General features: G+C 42.1%; 1 protein-coding gene across 1 annotated transcript; it reads left to right on the forward strand.

The window, feature by feature from the left end:
• Window positions 1-434: 434 nt before the first annotated feature.
• On the forward strand, window positions 435-1,579 carry ACTBL2 (actin beta like 2). Its single transcript, XM_057720615.1, is given in 4 exon segments — window positions 435-762; window positions 765-1,315; window positions 1,318-1,374; window positions 1,376-1,579. Coding segments are annotated over 4 exon segments (1,140 nt in total).
• Window positions 1,580-19,969: the final 18,390 nt, after the last annotated feature.

The raw sequence follows: 19,969 nt of genomic DNA on the forward strand, positions 1-19,969 counted from the left end.
TTCAGCTGTTACCCATACCTTGGACCCGTTTCCTTTCATCTTGCTTTTATATCCCCCATTGCATCATCACAGTTACCTAGACACTGTGCCAAAGCAGGGTGACAGCCGTGTGCGGGCTGCCTAATTACAGTAACCTGAGATTTGGCCACTTGGCAGCCAATTTTCTCCTTATGAAGGAACATCTACTATGTATCACCATCAGTATTAATGCCTCAAAGGCAACCCCACCCAGAAATGCTGAGAACTGGTGCAACAGGACACGGGTGGTGCCTGTGTGCACCTTTAAATACCTGTCATCACAGCACAGGTTCCCCTCTCTGAAGGCAGCTCTGAAGTGTTTTCAGCCTGGTCATTCTCTCTCTTGCACACCAGAGTCTGGTATTTTCTCCATATTTAACTTCCAACCACTCATCTGGAAGTTTCTGGCCAGCACTATGACTGATGACGAGCCCTCTGCCTTGGTGGTGGATCATGGGTCAGGGATGTGCAAGGCAGGCTTTGGCGGTGACGACGCCCCCCGAGCTGCGTTCCCCTCCATGGTGGGGCGTCCCCGGCACCAGGGGGTCATGGTAGGCATGGGCCAGAAGGACTGCTACGTGGGGGATGAGGCCCAGAGCAAGACAGGAGTCCTGACCCTTAAGGATCCCACTGAGCACGGCATGGTCACCAACTGGGACGACACGGAGAAGACCTGGCACCACACTCTCCACAACGAGCTCCGCGTGGCACCTGGTGAGCATCCCATCCTCCTCGCCGAGGCGCCCGCAACCCCAAGGTCAACCGGGAGAAGATGACTCAGAGCATGTCCGAGGCTTTCCACACACCTGCCATGTACGTGGCTATCCAGGCTGTGCTGTCCCTCTCGGCCTCTGGCCGGACCACAGGCATCGTGATGCATTCTGGGGATGGGGTCACTCACACGGTGCCCATCTATGAAGGCTCTGCCCTGCCCCATGCCATTCTTCGACTGGATCTGGCCGGCAGAGACCTGACTGATGACCTCACGAAGATCCTGACAGCATGAGGCTACCACTTCACCCCCACAGCTGAGCGGGAGATCGTTCGCAATGTCAAAGAGAAGCTGTGCTACGTGGCGCTGGACCTTGAGCAAGAGATGGTCAGTGCTGCTGCATTCCCCTCATTCGAAAGAAGCTACGAGCCTCCCGACGGGCAGGTGATCACCCCTGGGAATAAACACTTTCGATGCCCTGATCGACGCCCGGAAGCCATTTTCCAGCCTTCCTTCCTGGGCATCGAGTCCAGTGGGATCCACGAGACAACCTTCAACCCTGTCACGAAGTGCGACGTGGATGTTCTCGCGAGGATCTGCGTGCCGACCCCGTGCTGTCTGGAGGCAGCACCACGCACCCTGGCAATCGCTGGCCGGGTGCGGGAGGCAGTTATGGCCCTGGCACCCAGAACCATGAAAATCACGGGCATAGCTCCCCCGGAGCGGAAGTCCTCCGTTTGGATTGGGGGCTCCATGCTGGCCAGCCCGTCCACGTTCCAGCAGATGTGGATCAGGAGGCAGGAGTGTGATGAGGCTGGTCCTCCCATCGTCCCCAGGAAACATGTCTGAATGGGCTTCCACGCTAATGCGTTTACGTTGTCCGCAGGTTCTAGGTCACAGTGATGGTACTTGTATCCACTTTCAACTGAGTCAAGGTAAATCTTCCACTCTTGCTAGTGTGTAAACCGGCAAACTTATCTCCATCCAAGTACCGAGTATTGTGGGCTCCGGCCCAGCTAACTATATTTGACCCTATCAACTTAAGGAGAATTCTGATACCTGTTCTATTTTCTTTACCTTTAGGGTTCAAAGAAACGTAGACCTACTTAAGTGAAAATAAATGCCATGGCGTAAAATGAGAAATATCCTTTCAGAATGGATAACTAGAATTTTCGAGTTTTAAATACTAATTCTTGCTTAAAATATTTAACAATAGCAGGCTATACAACCCTGTAAAAAATATGTTTGTATTTAGCAAACCTATCTTATTAGTTAGAATTTTGGTTTTGTTTTACCTCCTTGTATAGAGACAATGAATTACATGGGTCAATGATACCCATATTTACATAAGCACTAAGGAAATAGAATATTCTACCTTAAAACACACTGATAAATCTGGCTATCTGAAGCTCAGTGAACTTCTTAATTCCCCAACAGTCACCATTTTAGTAAGTCCTTATTTTGTTTCGCTTATTAAATAAGCATAATGCAACAGCATCATTCCATTAATATTGTTTATAAATCAACTGGATTTTCAGCTCAGAGTGGAGTTCTGCTGGTCAAACACATATTTTAATGTTTGATTTACTGAACTTCAGTAAAACAGCAAAACTACTATAGATAAGGCCTAACTTTTAAAATAGAGAAAAACATATTGTAATATCAAATTAATGTCATCATGCTACAGCTTGACAAGGATAATTTTATTTCTATTGCTTAGCATAATAACACGTCTTGAATAATTTCTATAGGTAGGCCATGATTTTGGATATTTCTCTTATCATGGATTTCACTGTGGGAAAACATAGCTGTAGCATCTTTGTAAATTATAAATTCTAGTACCAGTATAGTAATTCCAATTTCATTATTGGAAAGATTTTAGAATAATTCTGTTTTATTATGTCCAGTAACTAGCAATACCTCTTTATGTGAAATGTCTCTATGATGTCAACATCTTAGCAAACATCATTGTGTCTTCCTATGTTCTCTAAAATTTTTTAATGAATCCAATGGTGATTTTCAAACAATTTGAAGTGTGAGCACATTTATTTCAGTCTATTCTGTGATTTCTCATTATCTGAATATCAAAGATATTTGTATTTTTCAGGGTTTTTTCTGAAATTTTAGAATATTTGGAGGGTGGTTGCTTATTAAGGCATTATCACATTCTCAGGAAAAGAGGAATTTCTTCTCTTTCCTTTTAGTTGAGAAGCTTATATTTGTGTTTGAAATGTTGAAATTGGAGTCTCTAAGCATTTTTTTCTTAAAAATTTTCAAAGAATTTGATTGTTTCTTATTTTATTTAATCTGACAACACAATTTTTAATTTATTTAACTAAAATTAACCTCCAAAGGCACTTTATTTTATAAGACTTAGAGTTTCCTTTCTTCTTTAATTTTAAGTAAATTAAAATTAATTCATACCTGCATTTCCTGTTATTTCTCCTCAATTCTCCCAAAAGAAATGTAGAATGATCCAGAAAGCATCACTTTTCATATATATAACCTATTCATCCGTATGTTATAATTTTACACCTGATACATTTGACCATGTAGATATTAAAAGGAAAACTTTTTTAAAAAGAAAGAGGGCCAGTAGATAAGGTTATAAATTCCCTGTAATCTCAATTAAAAAGTTAGGTTTTAGCTGATAAACTGGTCTTCGGGGAACTAGTAGGCAGAGATAATAGCAATAATAGTAATAGCTTGGATTTATACGCTGCAACACTTCCTGTTTGCAGAGTAGCTCTCACAAACCCTCTGAGCTACACTCTCAATTACCAGAAAAAATATATCTCCCCGTCCACAGAAAATTTCTGGGACAGGAAAGTGAAACTCCAAGACAGAGAACTATTGAGCCCTGGATCATTAGTTGAAAATATGAATTCCATAACGCAAACGAATTTAAACCTAGGGTCTTTGGATAGTCTCCCATTCATCAACATGGACTGACTGATGGACGAATTGCATGAGGAAACACTCTATCTCACAATGTTAAATTTTAGAATCATGCCGTCTTTTTAGGTAATGTAACTGGCTTGCTGTTCACCGGACGGCACAGCGCGGAGACAGCCTTCACGGGTGAATCTCACACCATTGTGAGTGATTCCCACCCCCTCGATGAACCACGCTGAGCAGCAACCTAGGGCCGGGGCTGCACCACAGTCCCCTCAAACCTCTTATTTCCTGATCACAAGGGACATTTTTCTGAACGTGCACATGATCCAAAGCCAATATCTACATTTCCTCCCTAACGTTCAGAGGTGCTTATTTTTCGATAGTGAGATAAAGTAGTGTTAGGACAGAGGTTGAGCCTTACATTCAAAATTCTGTAATAGAGAAGAGCCTAGAAACAAGTATTACATTTTCCAGATAATCAAAGGATAATCTTTTGAGGTGTCAAGGGCCTTACCACACTTATTCACTCATTTTGCAATATAAATTCAATGCCCTGTGCTGAAATTTACTAGGGAAGCGTTTCAAGGATGTTGGGCAACTTACAGTCCAGTAATGAGGGAAACTCTGTGCAGTGGAAAGCAGTGTGATCTAACAGTGGCTCATAGACTAAGCGTGATGTGTGGTACTATGATAATTCTAATAAGGACAGTTCAAGCCAGGGTGATCAAAGAAGGGTCCACAGAGTAGATGGAGTCACTGAGTTAAGTCTTAAAGTACACATGAGTTGTACTGAACGTAAAAACTTTTCTTAGATGGTTCAGGCACCATTATAATCACTATTTATTGGGGTTGGTAAGGCAGTTAATTCTTATTTTGAATGCCTCCATTGGAACATGCCAGAATCTGTAAAGAAGTGTGTAACATTTAAGGCTCACCTCAAGTATGACCTCTCCTACAGAACCTTTCCTATCCTTCCATCCACCTTTTCTGAGGAAAAATGGTAAGTTCCTCCTTCATGCTCCCACTGTATCATTTCCATGCATATAGCATCATCGCCCCATAACATGTGTCCACACTCTCCCAGCCTCACCCACCAATGAGGGTCTGGAGGACAGAGACAGGGACAGTATTCGTCCACCTCTGAACCATCCAGGATTTTCCGAATGTCAGGCACAGGTGATTAACTCAACAAATGTGGTCTGAGTGAATAAACGAGTGAATTCACAGAGTCTGGTATGAACGTCACAGCTCTGCATTATCTGTTTCTTACCACTCTATTCTCAGCTCCTGTCTACTAGTGTCTGCCACTTTTGCTGTGTTGTCTGTCCTCTAAGGCACATTTTTTTCTTTTTCCTTTCTTTATCTCTTCTCTTTTCCATTCACTTCTCCTCTGTAACAGCCTACAGAGCTGGATTTTTAAAGTTTTTGCTTGTCAATAAAAGTTTCCTATTCTTCTGATTGATCAAAGGATCAATCAACCTCAGCTTTTGGAGTGTGAGCTAGCTATGTAGCTGCTAAAATTTTAGCGTAAAAAAAGAGAGAGAAGAAGAAAAAGGAAGGACGGAAGGAAGGAAGGAAAAAGGAAAGAAAGAGGAAGAAAGGCTTTTCAGTGAGTACAATAGTATATTCATCTCTTCTAATCTATTCACTTTCTTGCTGATATTTTTCTCTTTTTTCTGAACTCCAACTTGCTCTAGAGTTGACTTTCAGACATTTGACTCCCTAATAACTCAGACATTATAATATATTGAAAAGTCTACTTTTCTGGTAACTATTCACAGCTTTCTTCCAGAATTTACAAAAGATTCATTACAAAAAATGTTTTTTGAAGTTAGGAACTAAGTATGCAGTTTGGGCAACACTGCTTCCAGATGTTGATAAGTATAGTTGGAATGTCTTTACGTACATATCAGTAGAGAGTCTGCTCATTAAAATTAACTGAAACTTTAAGACTTCCTTTTCAAATATGAAGGACCTGTCTGAACTATAGCTGTCATTTTTTAAAGCTAATACCGTAAGTAATAAAGAAAAAAAAAAACTATGCAGGCTCTTTAAGCTGCCTGCCTTGTTTTTCATCTCATTCCAAATCTGCTGTTCTAACCATATTAAAATTTTAGACTCAGTTAAATCTAGTCAACAGACATGCCAGTAGGATATGATGATAGTTATTTTACCTAGACAACACCCTAACACTACTCGAAAAATGGAAAATCTTATTCAATTGGCTATTTGACAACATGTAAGTCAAAAGCCAAGTTGTTCTCTCTGGGATTGGGAATGAGGCCTTTGTAACCATATATGTACCATATGACACGGCATCTGGTGAAGAAGGGAGAAGAGATGATACGGAGACACAGCGAGAAGGCTTTACGTTCCCGCTCATGTGCCCTTCATGGGGGCGTTGCCGTAAGAGAGGTTCTTTCTAGCTATTTTATAGGTTGGGGGTGAACAGAGAAAGCCAGACACCAACACGAAATTTTAACTTCATGTCTCCTGCATTGTCTCTACTGCCCACTCAGAACATCCCCAAATACCATCCCCTATTCTTTTCATTGAGAAATAATAGCTATTCAACATTGTTTATTTTTTGCACACCTGGATCATGAGGGGAAAGCTGGCCGCAACAGCAAAGACTAAGTTTCCCAGTGACAATGCTGGGATCTTCTAGGGCAATCCACAGTGTTTATAGTTCAAAACTGGAAGGTTTCCACAGAAATATAAGCTTTTTATAAATCTTCAATTACCTGAGTAAGGAGAGCTTATTACATGTGAACTTTACAATTTCTAGATAATGAGTTAGTAAAATGTCAGAAGAAATCATAAATATACCCCATTTATTATTAAAAAATAGTATTAATTTAATGAAGAGAATTGAAACATTACACCCTTGGCTACATAGTCAATTTTATCAAAATGGAAGAAATTATCTGCAGTAAAATAAATATAAAATATACAATTTTTTAATTTTGATGGTCTCAGAAAAACAAAAGTTGAAACAGAGAAAAAGAAACTATATCAATTAAAAAAAGAGACGGTAAAAATAACATGAACGTTCTTTCTGTTTACCTGGTCTCAGAACTACTTCATGAATATTTGACACTAGGTATGGCACATAGTGATTTGAATAATCAGCCAAAATCATAAATAATAAAAAATAAAATTATCCAATCTTTCTGGCATGCAGCTCAATATCAAAAAAACAAACAACCCAATCAAAATATGGGCAGAAGACCTAAATAGGCATTTCTCCAAAGAAGATACATGGATGGCCAAGAGGCACATGAAAAGCTGCTCAACATCACTAATTATTAGAGAAATGCACATCAAAACTACAATGAGATATCACCTCACACCAGTCAGAATGGGCATCATCAGAAAATCTACAAACAGTAAATGCTGGAGAGAGTGTGGAGAAAAGGGAACCCTCTTGTACTGCTAGTGGGAATGTAAATTGATACAGTGACTATGGAGAACAGTATGGAGGTTCCTTGAAAAACTAAAAATAGAGTTACCATATGACCCAGCAATTCCACTACTGGGCATATACCCAGAGAACACCATAATTCAAAAAGACACATGCACTCCAATGTTCACTGCAGCACTATTTCCAATAGCCAGAACATGGAAGCAACCTAAATGTCCATCAACAGATGAATGGATAAAGAAGATGTGGTACATATACACAATGGAATATTACTCAGCTGTAAAAAGGAATGAAATTGGGACATTTGCAGAGACATGGATGGACCTAGAGATTGTCATACAGAGTGAAGTGAGTCAGAAAGAGAAAAACAGATATCGTATATTAACACACATATGCGCAATACAGAAAAATGGTACAAATCAACCGGTTTGCAAGGCAGAAATAGAGACACAGATGTGCAGAACAAGCACATGGACACCAAGTGGGGAAAGTGGGGCGGGGGGGATGAATTGGGAGATTGGGATTCCTATATATACATTACTAATAAAAAAAAATCAAATTGTACACTTTGGATATATGCAGTTTATTGTATGTCAATTGTATGTAAATAAAAGCTCTTAAAGAAATAAAAAAATAAAAATCAGAAGGATCTAATAGTAAAAGGACAAAACATCTCTATGGTAGTATGAATACAAACCAACAGAGCTTTGTGACCAATTGGGAAATCAGAGAGAAGGAGGAAAGGGAGAGAGGCATTTAGACGATAAATGCTGCCCATCAAAATGTTCAAACCATCACCAAATGGAGTAGCCATTACTTCCATATTTGAGTCACTGTGGCCAAGAATTATAGCCAGTCTGCTTGACTTCTCTTCCAGCACTTGCCCCACAAAGGGACTCTGACCATCCACAGAATCAAGAAGGCAGAATGGGTATATTAGACAGTGATTGCTTCATTCGGTTTTTGTATTGACTTTTAGCTAACCAGCAACTGAGCACTCTTTTAATTTAGGAAGAGTTCCCTTTTGTGGGAACATTAGTGGGAAGCAAGGCCCAGGTTCATACTCATTCACTAGCAGCTAGAGCTTAGACTTAGTGTATCAGATGCTCCAGTCTGAAATTTTGACACTTGCAATCTGAGAAAGCGACCTGAATGTGCAAGAAATTATTCACAGCCTCAGTGACACAGGGAGGCCATCGTGGCTATGGCATGGTCCCATGGTAGAATCCTAACCAGATTATTGCTTTGGCATGACTTTAACTAATTTTCTTATTTTCTAGACTCTCCACTTAGTTTCTGTCTATTTCTGAGTGGAATCTGTGAGTTACTCATCATCCTTCCAAATTTTCTTTTCTGGTTTAAACTGTCTAAAAGCAATTTTTGTTGCTTAAAATCAAGTATGCTGATTGAAACATATTTTGATACCAGAGAATGAAATTGCAGGTAAAAGACCCTTAAAGAAATGGGCAAATCTAGGATTGGTCATCTGGCCTAATTCAGGCTGAAGGCAGTAAAAATTCCTCTAGTATTCAGGAAAGGGAATCTTGTAGCTCAGGGCAGACATGAGAACAGGAGAAACAGTTCATTAAAGTATCTCCTGGGATCACTCAAAATGAAGTGCTTTTTGAGGGCAAGGCTGTTGGGGACCAAGCTTTCACTGTCATGGAACAATATAAAGGATGTGAGTAATTCTGTGTAGGAGGGTGGATGGCCTCTTCTATTGGCTCTGGACAGTTTAAAAGAGAGAATAACAAAGTCAAATCACTACATATATCTCAAAGCACAGACTGAGCTAAAAGAATCTTTCATCTTGTAGAGACATAAGGCTAGAGTACCTAAAAAAACAAACTCCACTGACTGAGTTCACAGATTCACTAGGATGTTCACGTTGAATATAGAGTGATAATGGAAAAGGATGGGATCTGAGAATTGGAGTGGAGCTATGTAGAAGGATTTGAGAACTAGGAGACTCCAAACATCCACCCACACCCCCCTGCAGCCAAAGCAACCTCTTTTCCTCATCTGATGGGGCCTTTAACATCTGGTTGCACAAATATGAATGAAACAGCCTTGGATGTTGGAAAGGAAAAGTTAATTTTATCACGTAGGGTCCTTGCAGGTAACATATAGAATACCCAAAGGATTTTAACTGAAAAGAACTTAATTTAAAACTATTTACAAAGGTCTAGGCAGGATTAAGGAACAAATAAGGAATGATGAGGCATTCCGTGCTAACAGCAGGAAACCACTACCATCACTGAGCCCAAAGGAGCAAGAAAAGGGAGACGTGTGACCAGAACCCAGTGAGAGCTGTCCAGGAAGAGGGCCACCCAATGGGAGCTATGGTTACAGAGGAATACAGTCCCAGCCTGGACCCTGGCAAAAGAGAAAAGAAGAAGGGAAAATAAAAACTCTGAACTCTCTTCCCTTTCACTGCCCAAGATCCTCTGTTTCCCACTGACCTAAACCAGTAAGAAGCCAGAGGTCAAAGGAGGTCAGGTGATATAGTCCTAGAGGTCAGCGGCTAAAGCAGGCAGCAAGACAGAGAAGACAAAGGACCAATGGGCAGGAGCAAACACAAAATGACCAGCACACCCGTTCTTCTCATGCCCCACTCCACAGTCACCTCTATTATTTCTAGACCCAGAGTCAGATCCCAGCATGACTGAGGGTACTCACTTCTGAAGTCAAAATCTGGAGGAAAGGGCTTGCCGGCAAAAAAGGAAATGCAGGATTCTGCTAATCTCTTTAGACAAAAATCTTGGAAGTCTGTGCACCAAGAGTGCTCTGCTCTTTGTAAAGAGAAAAATCTGATAAAAAGAGTGCTCTACCAGAAGAGGGAAGAAAAGCATCGTTTCACATCAGGCTGAAGTTATACTTGGCAGTTTTCTCAGCGAATGTGTTACCTTTAATGTGATAGCTTTAATAATTGGCAGTGGTTCCAACTGTGTGCTGCAATAATTGGTGGAGACTTGGACTAAGTGCTGGGCCCTGTTAGGCGAAGTTGAGATGCTGGGAATTCTGTACCAAAACACTGAGGAAGGAATCAAAAGATTTTGCAAGATAAGAATAACAGATTAGACTGAGCATATACTCCTCTCCCACACTCCCTAATTATGTTCTCCTAGCAAACCTGGAGTATATAGCTTCCACCAAGACCTCGGGAAATACATTGGAATGGAACCTACGACATTATTGAGTGATTTTTATCTGGTGTGCTGTTCGGTGGGGCGCATTTCCCAGGTTTCTAGATGAGGACCCACGCCGGAGAAAGAATGATTGTAACTTGAGGGTGATGTGCTTCACGTAGATTGACTAGGCAGATGGAAGAGAATTTCAGTGGAAAGTGAACATTTGCTTAGAACTTTTAAAGCAGCAACCACTCACATCAGTGAAGTCTGTTCTCTTTGAAAATACAATGTGAGAAATTTTTGACATTTGAAATTTTTATTTCCAGCCCCAGCAATATTAAGGCTTACAGCTTTAGAAAGGAAACACATGCTTTCAAATGTGATGAAATATCAGGCCATTCCAGGGAATATGCTTAAGTTACTTAATATGATTCTAACAAGTCTTAAGGGAATAGATAATCTGAACGATTCATCCTCTCACCCCCCAAAAAACCTGCAGCATTTCCACTATTCTTTAATTCTTTTAATATTGACCCATTATACATTGCTGAAGCTAATGAGCTATATATAACATATTTAGCCAGATTTGATTTATTTCAGGAAATGAAAAATGGTAAAAAGAAGCAATTCTTATGTAGAATCATTCTAGAAAGACTAATAAGACTCCCATAAAAAATCCAAATCCAATAAAACTAAGAAATAATCTGACTCTCATTACTAGGCTTTAATTTAAATGACAAAACAAATTGAGCACTTCAAATTGAAAGGAAAAATTAAGTCTAAGGATATCATATAAAGTAGGCTGACACTATATAAAACTCTTGAGTTTTCAATAAAAGTGCCCAAACCAGGTCAAGATTATCATTTTAATTCGTTAAGTGCAGACAGTTTCAAAAACGATTGCCCCTGGATTGACAGTGAAACTTGCCACTTCTTATATTTGCTAAGTGATTTGAATAAATCTCATCACAATACTTTCACAGAAATCTCAGACAGGGACACATTTTGTCTCTCAGTTCTGAGTCAATACATACAGCTGTTCAATCTACCAAGACATTCCATGTCCTTGGCTGGAATAATAAAATGAGAAATAGAAAAGAGAATAATGAAATTGACTTTTGGTAGCTTCTCTACTCTCTTATATGGGATGCCTACAAAAATGCTCTCACTTCTTCATCTTGCTAGCATTAAATTATTAAAAGCTTCTTAGAATTTCAATAAATCCACAATAATACAAAACACATTTCAGAGAAGTAAAAAGACCTGTTTCCGAAGCCTTTCAGTTTGCTCCAAATCACAATGCAAGTTGTAAAAAACTGGGCAGCTCCCTCTAATTATGTGTGCCATGTGTGTTTCTAGAATGTAATGACTTCTTTTTCACAAGCGCTCCTGTCTCTTTTACAATGACTGCAAGTTACTAAAACACCTAGGCTTAGCTCTTAGTTTCAAAACCAGAACGCTACTAGGAGAGACAAGGTGAATGCAAGAGTAGCCTGCAAGCATGTGTAAACCCAAAGAAGCTGTACAGGGTTAGTCAAAGAAGATTGAACACTTCCTTTCTTTTATTTTTTTAAGAATTTACTTATTTATTTATTTTTTATTTACTTATTTATTGGCTGCATTGGGTCTTCATTGCTGCATGTGGGCTTTCTCTAGTTGTGGCAAGCAGGGGCTACTCTTCATTTCAGGGCACAGGCTTCTCATTGCGGTGGCTTCTCTTGTTGCGGAGCACAGGCTCTAGGTGTGTGGGCTTCAGCAGCTGTGGCATGAGGGCTTCAGTAGTTGTGGCTCACACGCTTAGTTGCTCTGTGTCATGTGGGGGCTTCCCAGACCAGGGCTCAAACCCGTGCCCCCTGCATTGGCAGGCGGATTCTTAACCACTGCACCACCAGGGAAGTCCCAAGACTGAACACTTTCAAAAACATATCACTCAGTTAGTAGGTCCTAGATTAACTGTGGTTAAGAAGTCATGTTGGAACCAAGCCTTCCCCACGCCTTGAGGAAATGAAGGAACCCACCATGGCTGCCAGTCTAGCCAGCAGTAGTGACTCCCTCAAGCAGTCTGCAATAAGTCAGAGGACAGGACTGATGTGTTGTGTGCCAGGAGGGGGCACCCTGAGCATCTGGGAGCTTATACACATAACTCTAACGGCTTCTTCACAAATTCGACTTGACTATTCATTTACAGAACCTACTTCTTGAATGAAAAACAAATTTTGATTTATCAATTCTTTTTTAATCACTTTGTATTTTCCAACCAGCTATGTGGTGAAGGGCTGTGGATGGAGGGACAAAGGAGGGCGAATGGGAGAAAACGAACGTAGCTATTGCTTCTTTCCTCTTGCCACACTGTCCCCAGGATATCTGCGCTTGTGAAATGTAGATGTGATGGAGAGCAGTGCCTGCTGAGGGGACTGTCCATTGCCTACCTTCTTTTCCCAACTCTGTTCTCTCGTGTCAGACACTCCTCCCCCACCTCAAATATCACCTTCAATCTGTCATCACAGTCTCACCTCTGCCACCATTTCCAAAGCAACCAATTCACTCCCATAACCTCTACCATCATTTACTATCTTTTCCAGTCCCTCCTTTTGAAGATGAGATGACTCGGTAGGTACTTGGTGAATTACACAAAGTCCTACCTACTGGACTACCTAAAGAAACATATTTGGCTTTAGCATAAGAGTTTGAATTTCAATATCACTTAAATAACCAAAATCTTTCCTAGGCTTTCTGATTGTGCTGAAAAATTGGTTCTTCATTGTGCTTACAGATAGCACTGCTGAGATTTGAGTGTGTAGCACGTATGACGATTGTCATGTTATGAAGGGGGTCATGGTATTTCAAAAGAACTTTAAGCTCATTATAAGAAATGCAGTTTGTAAACCTGCTTCTGTTTTATAGCAGATCAAAAGTGTTATGCATGTTCTTCTGGCACACAGGCATCAAGCAGTTGTTGAACACCTAATGATGACAGTGGGACAGAGTAAAAGAGACACGTGCTCTTTACTGTTTCACTGCTACAGTACCTGGGCTAAAAGTTACTGAGCCCTTGGCTGGGTATCAGTGACCCACCTGGCAAGAAGCTAACTCCACACAGGCTGCCTCTGCATATTCCTAGGTTGACAATCCCCAGTGTCAACCAAGCTCCTAAGTTCCACTTCGTTACCGCATGTCCCCAGATCCTAGGGTTGAAAAGTAGTAACTGGCACAGAGAGGCACCCTCACATCATAAGGGACTTTCGTTCTAAAACCCTTATGGCCACAACATGCCTCTCTCAGTAAACGTATTTTGGATTCTTCCCTGCAGGTGAGCATCCCCTGGGAAAATTAATTATCACTGTTGCCTCCCACACTCTGGCCTCAAAGGGGCCATTTCACCTTTACCACCTTGGCCCAAACACAGTCATTTAACTCCCCTTGCAAGTCTGCAGCACAGCTACGGCACACGTGAAATGCTTGGTAGAGGCTTACGTCAAGACTTGGGGGTCAAGAAGTGACACAACACACAGAGCTGCTCACAGATAACTAATCGGTTTTCCCAATCAAGAAGCCAACAGCTGGCCTGTCACCCCTGGTCCCCTGCACAGCTGCCTGTCTGCTGGGCTCACAGGTACATCTGTTGCATAGGGGCTCTCTTTTCCCCTAAAACACTGCAGAGCATGTTGGGACTTCTCAAAATCCCAGTCCAAGAATATGAAGCCATGGTGTGTGTTAATGGGAACTGGAAAATGGTTTGAGTCCAGCAGAAAAAAAGAAAAGCATCCCAAAGGCAATGGATGGAGGCTATGATTTGAAGGAGGTAACAGGTGATTAGGGTGCTGCTGTGACAAATCACCACAATTTAGTGACTTAAACCAATATGTTTATTATCTTACGGTGCTGGAGGTCAGGAATCTAAAACAGTTGGCAGGACTGGGTTCCTTCTAAAGGCTCTAGGGGAGAGTCCATTTCTTGCCTTTTCCAGCTTCCAGAGGCCACCAGCACTCCCTGGCTCATGGCCCTCTGCTACCTTCAAGGCCAGCAGTCGCATCACTCTGGCCCTCGCTTCTCTCCTCACATCTCCTCCTCTGCTTCTCCTGCTTCCCTCTTTTTTATACCTGGCTGATCCACGTAATAACTGTAAATGGAGTATAACCTTTACAAACGGTGAATCATTAGATTGTGCCCCTGTAACGTATATAATATTGTACCTAAACTATACTTCAATTTAAAAAAATAACAACTGCATGGTCCACGGTAATCCCCATCTCCACATCCTTAAGTTAATCACATCTGAAAAATTTTTTGGCCACATGAGGTAATATATTCACATGTCTAGGGGATTAGGACATGGATATTTTGCAATGGGGCAGGGCCCAGGGGGCATTATTCTGTCTACCACAGGATGTTGTTCTTTCATTTGGAATCTCACAGATAAGCCTCAGACACAGTGAGAACCATGTACAGACAGAAACACAAGCCTGACAGGCAGGACACATTATAAGCCCTATCTTCAACCCCCACCTGAGTAAGGAAAGGGGCAAGCGGACTCTTGGGTCAGGGCCTTCTGCTTTACAGGACTCCCCCTCCAACCCCCCAACCCCCCTCCTCCCCTCCCCGCATCCCCCAAAACACAAAGAGTTTCCTTCTCTTTTTCGTCTCATAAGAAAGTTTTTTTTGAAAGTTTGGTAATTGATGGACTGAAGGACAATTAAAAGAGAAGGAGGAATCGGCTGCAGAAGCCCCCCAGGCCAGGTGGCACTGGGGACCGAGAGCCTTGAGGTATGGTGGTATCAGATAGCGAGAGAGGGGGGAAGAGGACCACAGTCTCTGCCTTTGCTTTGGTTTAAAGCTGAAACAGTAAATGATCTACTAGACATGTCTGGGTAGACAGATTTCCCCAAATAACTACACACCCCCTCCCTCTCTTCTCTTTTGCTCCTGTGGTATGATTTTCAGAGGTGCTTAGAATGACGTGAAAAGCCCACAGAAAAAAATGAGGTGTAGTGGAGGAAAGTGTGCCCCTCCCAGCTCTCCAGGAGCTTGACAGTTCACAGTTCCATCCTGAGTCCAGACAGTTCCCGTGACCCTGCCAGGAGTGCTGGCCATGGACCCAGCTCCCACTGACCCCAACAGAACCATAGCACTGCTGGTTCCTGGGACGCAGGGCTGGTCCCCAGTGCAGCATCCTCCTGTAGCTTCTGGAGCACTTGCTTCCAGTCCCAGGGAACAAGCTGCAGGGCTCCTAAGCGGGAAGCTGGCCAGGCTTTGGGCATAGTTTGGTTTCTGGTTTTTAAATATTTAGACATATGGTATGCACACACCTCCAGTTGTACTCTTGTCCTGAGTACTTTAAATGTTAAGGGCAGACCAAAAGCACTTTTTCCTGCTGTCATCACTAAATCCATCACTAGAAGGATGTTAGTGAACCAGATGGGTGGAAGGAAGCCATCTCCTCCAAGCTGCAGACGCAGACCTAGCCAGGGAGGTGCAAAGAACAGGAGGACTGAGCGGAGAGGACTCCGGAGAACAACCATCTTTCAAATAAACTGAGGTGCCTTCAGTCCCAGAAATGTAAAATAGAGCTTCTCTGCACATCAATTTAATGAATTCTAGCTGAAGGCAAGAGAAAATAAATTCGGAGTTCCAACCACATCCTTTATGGTAAAGAAAACTGGATTTACATTAACAGGATGTCCATAAAACTCTTTAAATCCAATCCTCTTTCATGTCACATGGTCTTCATCTCATAAAGGATGCGGTGGTCTGGTCGTTTTGGAAGGTATTTCAGGAAAAACGTGTCTGATAAAATCCCGGGAGGCCGGCAGCCGGGCTGCTTTGGGAAATTTCATTTGCCACTGTCTCCAATCCCTGCAGTTTCTATGCCTTGAGATTCATCCTTCAATAGGGAGGCTGACCAACCACGATCCACTGTCCCAAGTCATCCTTTCCGACACTTCCAGTAGAGATTCTCAGTCAGGAAAAAGTGTTGTACTGATATAATAAAATGTCTTTCTAGGGAAAAACTCCAAGAAGGGAAGATAAGAATAGCAAAGCCGATCAGAAAGATCATCTCAGCAGGAAATCCTCAACCCTTCAGCCAAGAAGATAAATGAGCACATGTGGTGGAGAGGAGAGGGGAAGCAAACAGGGCAATCGCCCCTCGCAGAGCTGGGTGCAGGGTCAGCCGGCAGCTGCGACCAGGGGACCAGGCAGAGTCTCACTTCCCCTCCTCAGCCACACCAGGCCCCAGGACACACCTCTCTCCCCTTCTTTCTGTGGCCCCGATGCTCAGCTCTATCTCCTCCTTTTTTCTCCGTCTCCAGCTTCACTCCCTCCTTACAAGGCAAACACTTGGACATCTCTGCCAAATGCCTAAATGATGCACAGGGCATATCACAGGAACAAAAAAATAAAGAGAAAGCCAAAGTCCTGAGCTTTAAAAAAAAAATCACTCTCCGCATACAGGAAATAGTTTTAAAACAATCAGCACACAACATTCCACACTTCCCCCTCAGAGCCCCCAGGCTCTTCTGAAAGGTCAGGAGAACACAGACAAGGTAGTATAAAGTCTTTTCCTTTCCTAAACAATGTAATCTTTGTAAACCTAATATTAGGTTTCCAAAGTGCTCTGTGAAACCCTGTGTCTCTCAACTTCAAGAGTGTAATAAAGCTTCTGGCCACAGGCTCCTTTTTGTATTCAATGGCACATTTTCAGAATGAAGGGAGTGGTCTTCTCCATCACCCAGGCTCTTCCTTAGCCATCACCCACTTCACTTCAGGGGTGCGCTTGTCTTCCTGCTCTGAGAGGCCTCTGGGAGGCTCCCTTCCCTCCCAACCCCTAATCTACCATCTTGGATTATAAATTGAGTTTCGCAACTGTCTCAGAACAATTCACATTTCCCCAGCTTGACTGAAGGTTTGTTCAGCATACAAACCATTCCTCTCTGGCCCGGTGGTGTGGGTGGGACACCCTCATGTATCCTCTAGTCCAGAGCCTTTTCAGGGTCCAGTAGATTCTGAATTGGCATTTACCACCCGACAGAACAACTGAGAGCTTGCTTCCTCCTGGGAAACAGGGGGTTTTGGGGTCCTGTGTTGGACAGATGTATGCTACAAGGCAGCCCCATGTACTAAAAGAGCACAGATTTCAGAGCCCACCAATCTGAATTCAAGTCCTGACTCTGCCACTCCTTGTAACTTAGGAGGTTGCTTTACCTTCTTTACCTTTCCAAACGTGTTTCTCTGTGTGGAACATGGAAATAATAATACCTACTTTGGAGCACAGATACAACAGGAGCGGATCAGATGGCATATTTAGCTTGATGGGGGTGGGGGGGTCATTCACGAAGTACCCTGGAGAGATTTCAGCATTTTTTAAGAAATAATATACTGTATTAAGAAAATCAGGGATTAGAGTGAGATCCCAAAGGGCACGGTCAAGCCATTAAAAGTATTTGCTAAACGGGCTTCAAAACAGGGTGAATACTGATAAGGAGAGAATGCTGGCGTAGACAAGACAGCGCTGAACTACTCTGCATAAAAAAAGAAGAGGAGTTTACTTTGGGGGACTGGAGAGGAGAGCTGGGAGGAAGCAAAGCATGCATGGATGGACACCACTGGGGAAAAGAGAAATCAAAGGACCTCCTTGTGGCAAAGTGCTTGAGAAAGTTCATCAGTAAGAGCATTAGTAAGCTGTCGGCTGTAAATGTGCAGTATATACCCTGTTTTCCACCTCTCCTATGAATCCTCAGCAACGTCTACACAGCCGACTGACATGGATTTTTGGGGGAGTTGTGGAAGGACTTGATCCTACCTCTAGATGGGCTCCAGAGAAGCAGAGGATGGGGCCCACAGAGCTTCACAATACATCCCAGAATTCCTTTACCAAAACCAAAATGGGTCTTATACTTGACATAGTTATGTAACAAGAGTAGTTTCTAATTTTTTTCCAAAAATATTGTTCTAAAACCACTGTCATTTTATAATCAAGAAAACCAAATAATTAAGAAGCTTCTGGCTCATGGTGGGGACCTAATAAGTGATATTTTTCTCTCCTTCTTTTCCCCCATTTTTCCCCTGTGGATACAGCAGGAGAGTGAGTGACATTATTCCACTAGGCTGAGCAGAGCTACAAGAGGGATAGAAAAGAAGACCAAAAATAGCCTCAGATCTCTGAAGTCTTAGCTGGAATCCACACATGCCTCTTCTCAGGCAAGAACTACTGGCTTCATCCCTGCTGTTCTCATTGCTGCCACATCCTCACTACTCAACTCACTATTTCTTCTACTCGGTTCCACAAGCATTGCTCAGTACCTCTTCCCTGGGTGCCAGGGGAACCCCCGAAAGAATAAAGTACTCCTTTGCCCTGAAGGAGATTACCATTTGGATGGACATGGCATGTATAAAAATAACTGGGAAGTCCAGCTGAATGTGTGAAATCCCTGAAAAAAAGGTAAAAGCAGCACTGGGTGTCCAGAGAAATAAGACACCAGTTTGGTGGAATCAAGAAAGGCTTCATGGAGGCAGTGGCATTCAAGATGGACACTGAGGCTGGGTACAATTTTGATAGGCAGATTTGGGAGTAGAGAGGGTACTCTAACACATCATGATGCAAATTTAAGACCGGCCCTCACAACCACCACTACCACCCCTGCCAGCCAGGGCCCAGGCAGGCCTTTCATGTTTCATTGGGTTCTCGAGCACCTGTCACCTCAGAGTCTTCAGCTCTGCTTCTCTTTCCTTATCACCTACAGATCAGAAGCAGGACACAAATCACATATCTCAAGGGCCATCATCAAAAAAGTCTACAAATAATAAATGCTGGAGAGGGTGTGGAAAAAAGGGAACCCTCCTATATTGTTGGTGGGAATGTAAATTGGTGCAGCCACTATGGAAAACAGTATGGAGGTTCCTTAAAAAACTAAAACTAGAGTTACCATATGATCCAGTAATCCCACTACTGGGCATATACCCTGAGAAAACCATAATTCAAAAAGATACATGTGCCACAATGTTCATTGCGGCACTATTTCCAATATCCAAGACATAGAAGCAACCTAATTGTCCATCAAGAGATGAATGGATAAAGAAAATGTGGAATATATATTCAATGGAATATTACTCAGCCATAAAAAAGAGTGAAATATTGCCATTTGCAACCACTTGGATGGACCTAGAGAATATTATACTTAGTGAAGTAAGTCAGACAGAGAGAGACAAATATTATATGATATCACTTATATGCAGAATCTAAAAATAATACAAATGAATCTATATACAAAACAGAAACAGACTCACAGACATAGAAAACAAATTTTTGGTTACCAAAGGGGAAAGGGGAGGGAGGGATAAATTAGGAGTATGGGATTAACAGATAAAAACTACTATACATAAAACAGATAAGCAATAAGGATCTACTGTATAGCACAAGGATCTAAATTCAATATCTTGTAATAACCTATAATGGAAAATAACATATATATATATATATATATATATATGAATAATTTTGCTGTACACCTGAAACTAACACAATATTGTAAATCAACAATACTTCACTTAAAAACACACACACATATCTCAAAGTGCCCATGATACCCCCAGAATACAGCACTTCTCTGGGATCACTCAACTCTCCTAGTTGTGTCCTTCCCTTCTTTCCTTTCAACATGTCCCATTCTTGTCTCTACTTGTCCTCTCAAAGCATCTCTTGTTTCTAAGATGCTTGTCCATCTGCTTCTTATCAACCAATAACCTTTATTCAAAGCTGCCCATTAGCGATGTTGGCAGTACAGTGGTGAG

Source organism: Hippopotamus amphibius, chromosome 1, assembly GCF_030028045.1.
Source record: "Hippopotamus amphibius kiboko isolate mHipAmp2 chromosome 1, mHipAmp2.hap2, whole genome shotgun sequence".
In the NCBI taxonomy this organism is placed as follows: domain Eukaryota; kingdom Metazoa; phylum Chordata; class Mammalia; order Artiodactyla; family Hippopotamidae; genus Hippopotamus; species Hippopotamus amphibius.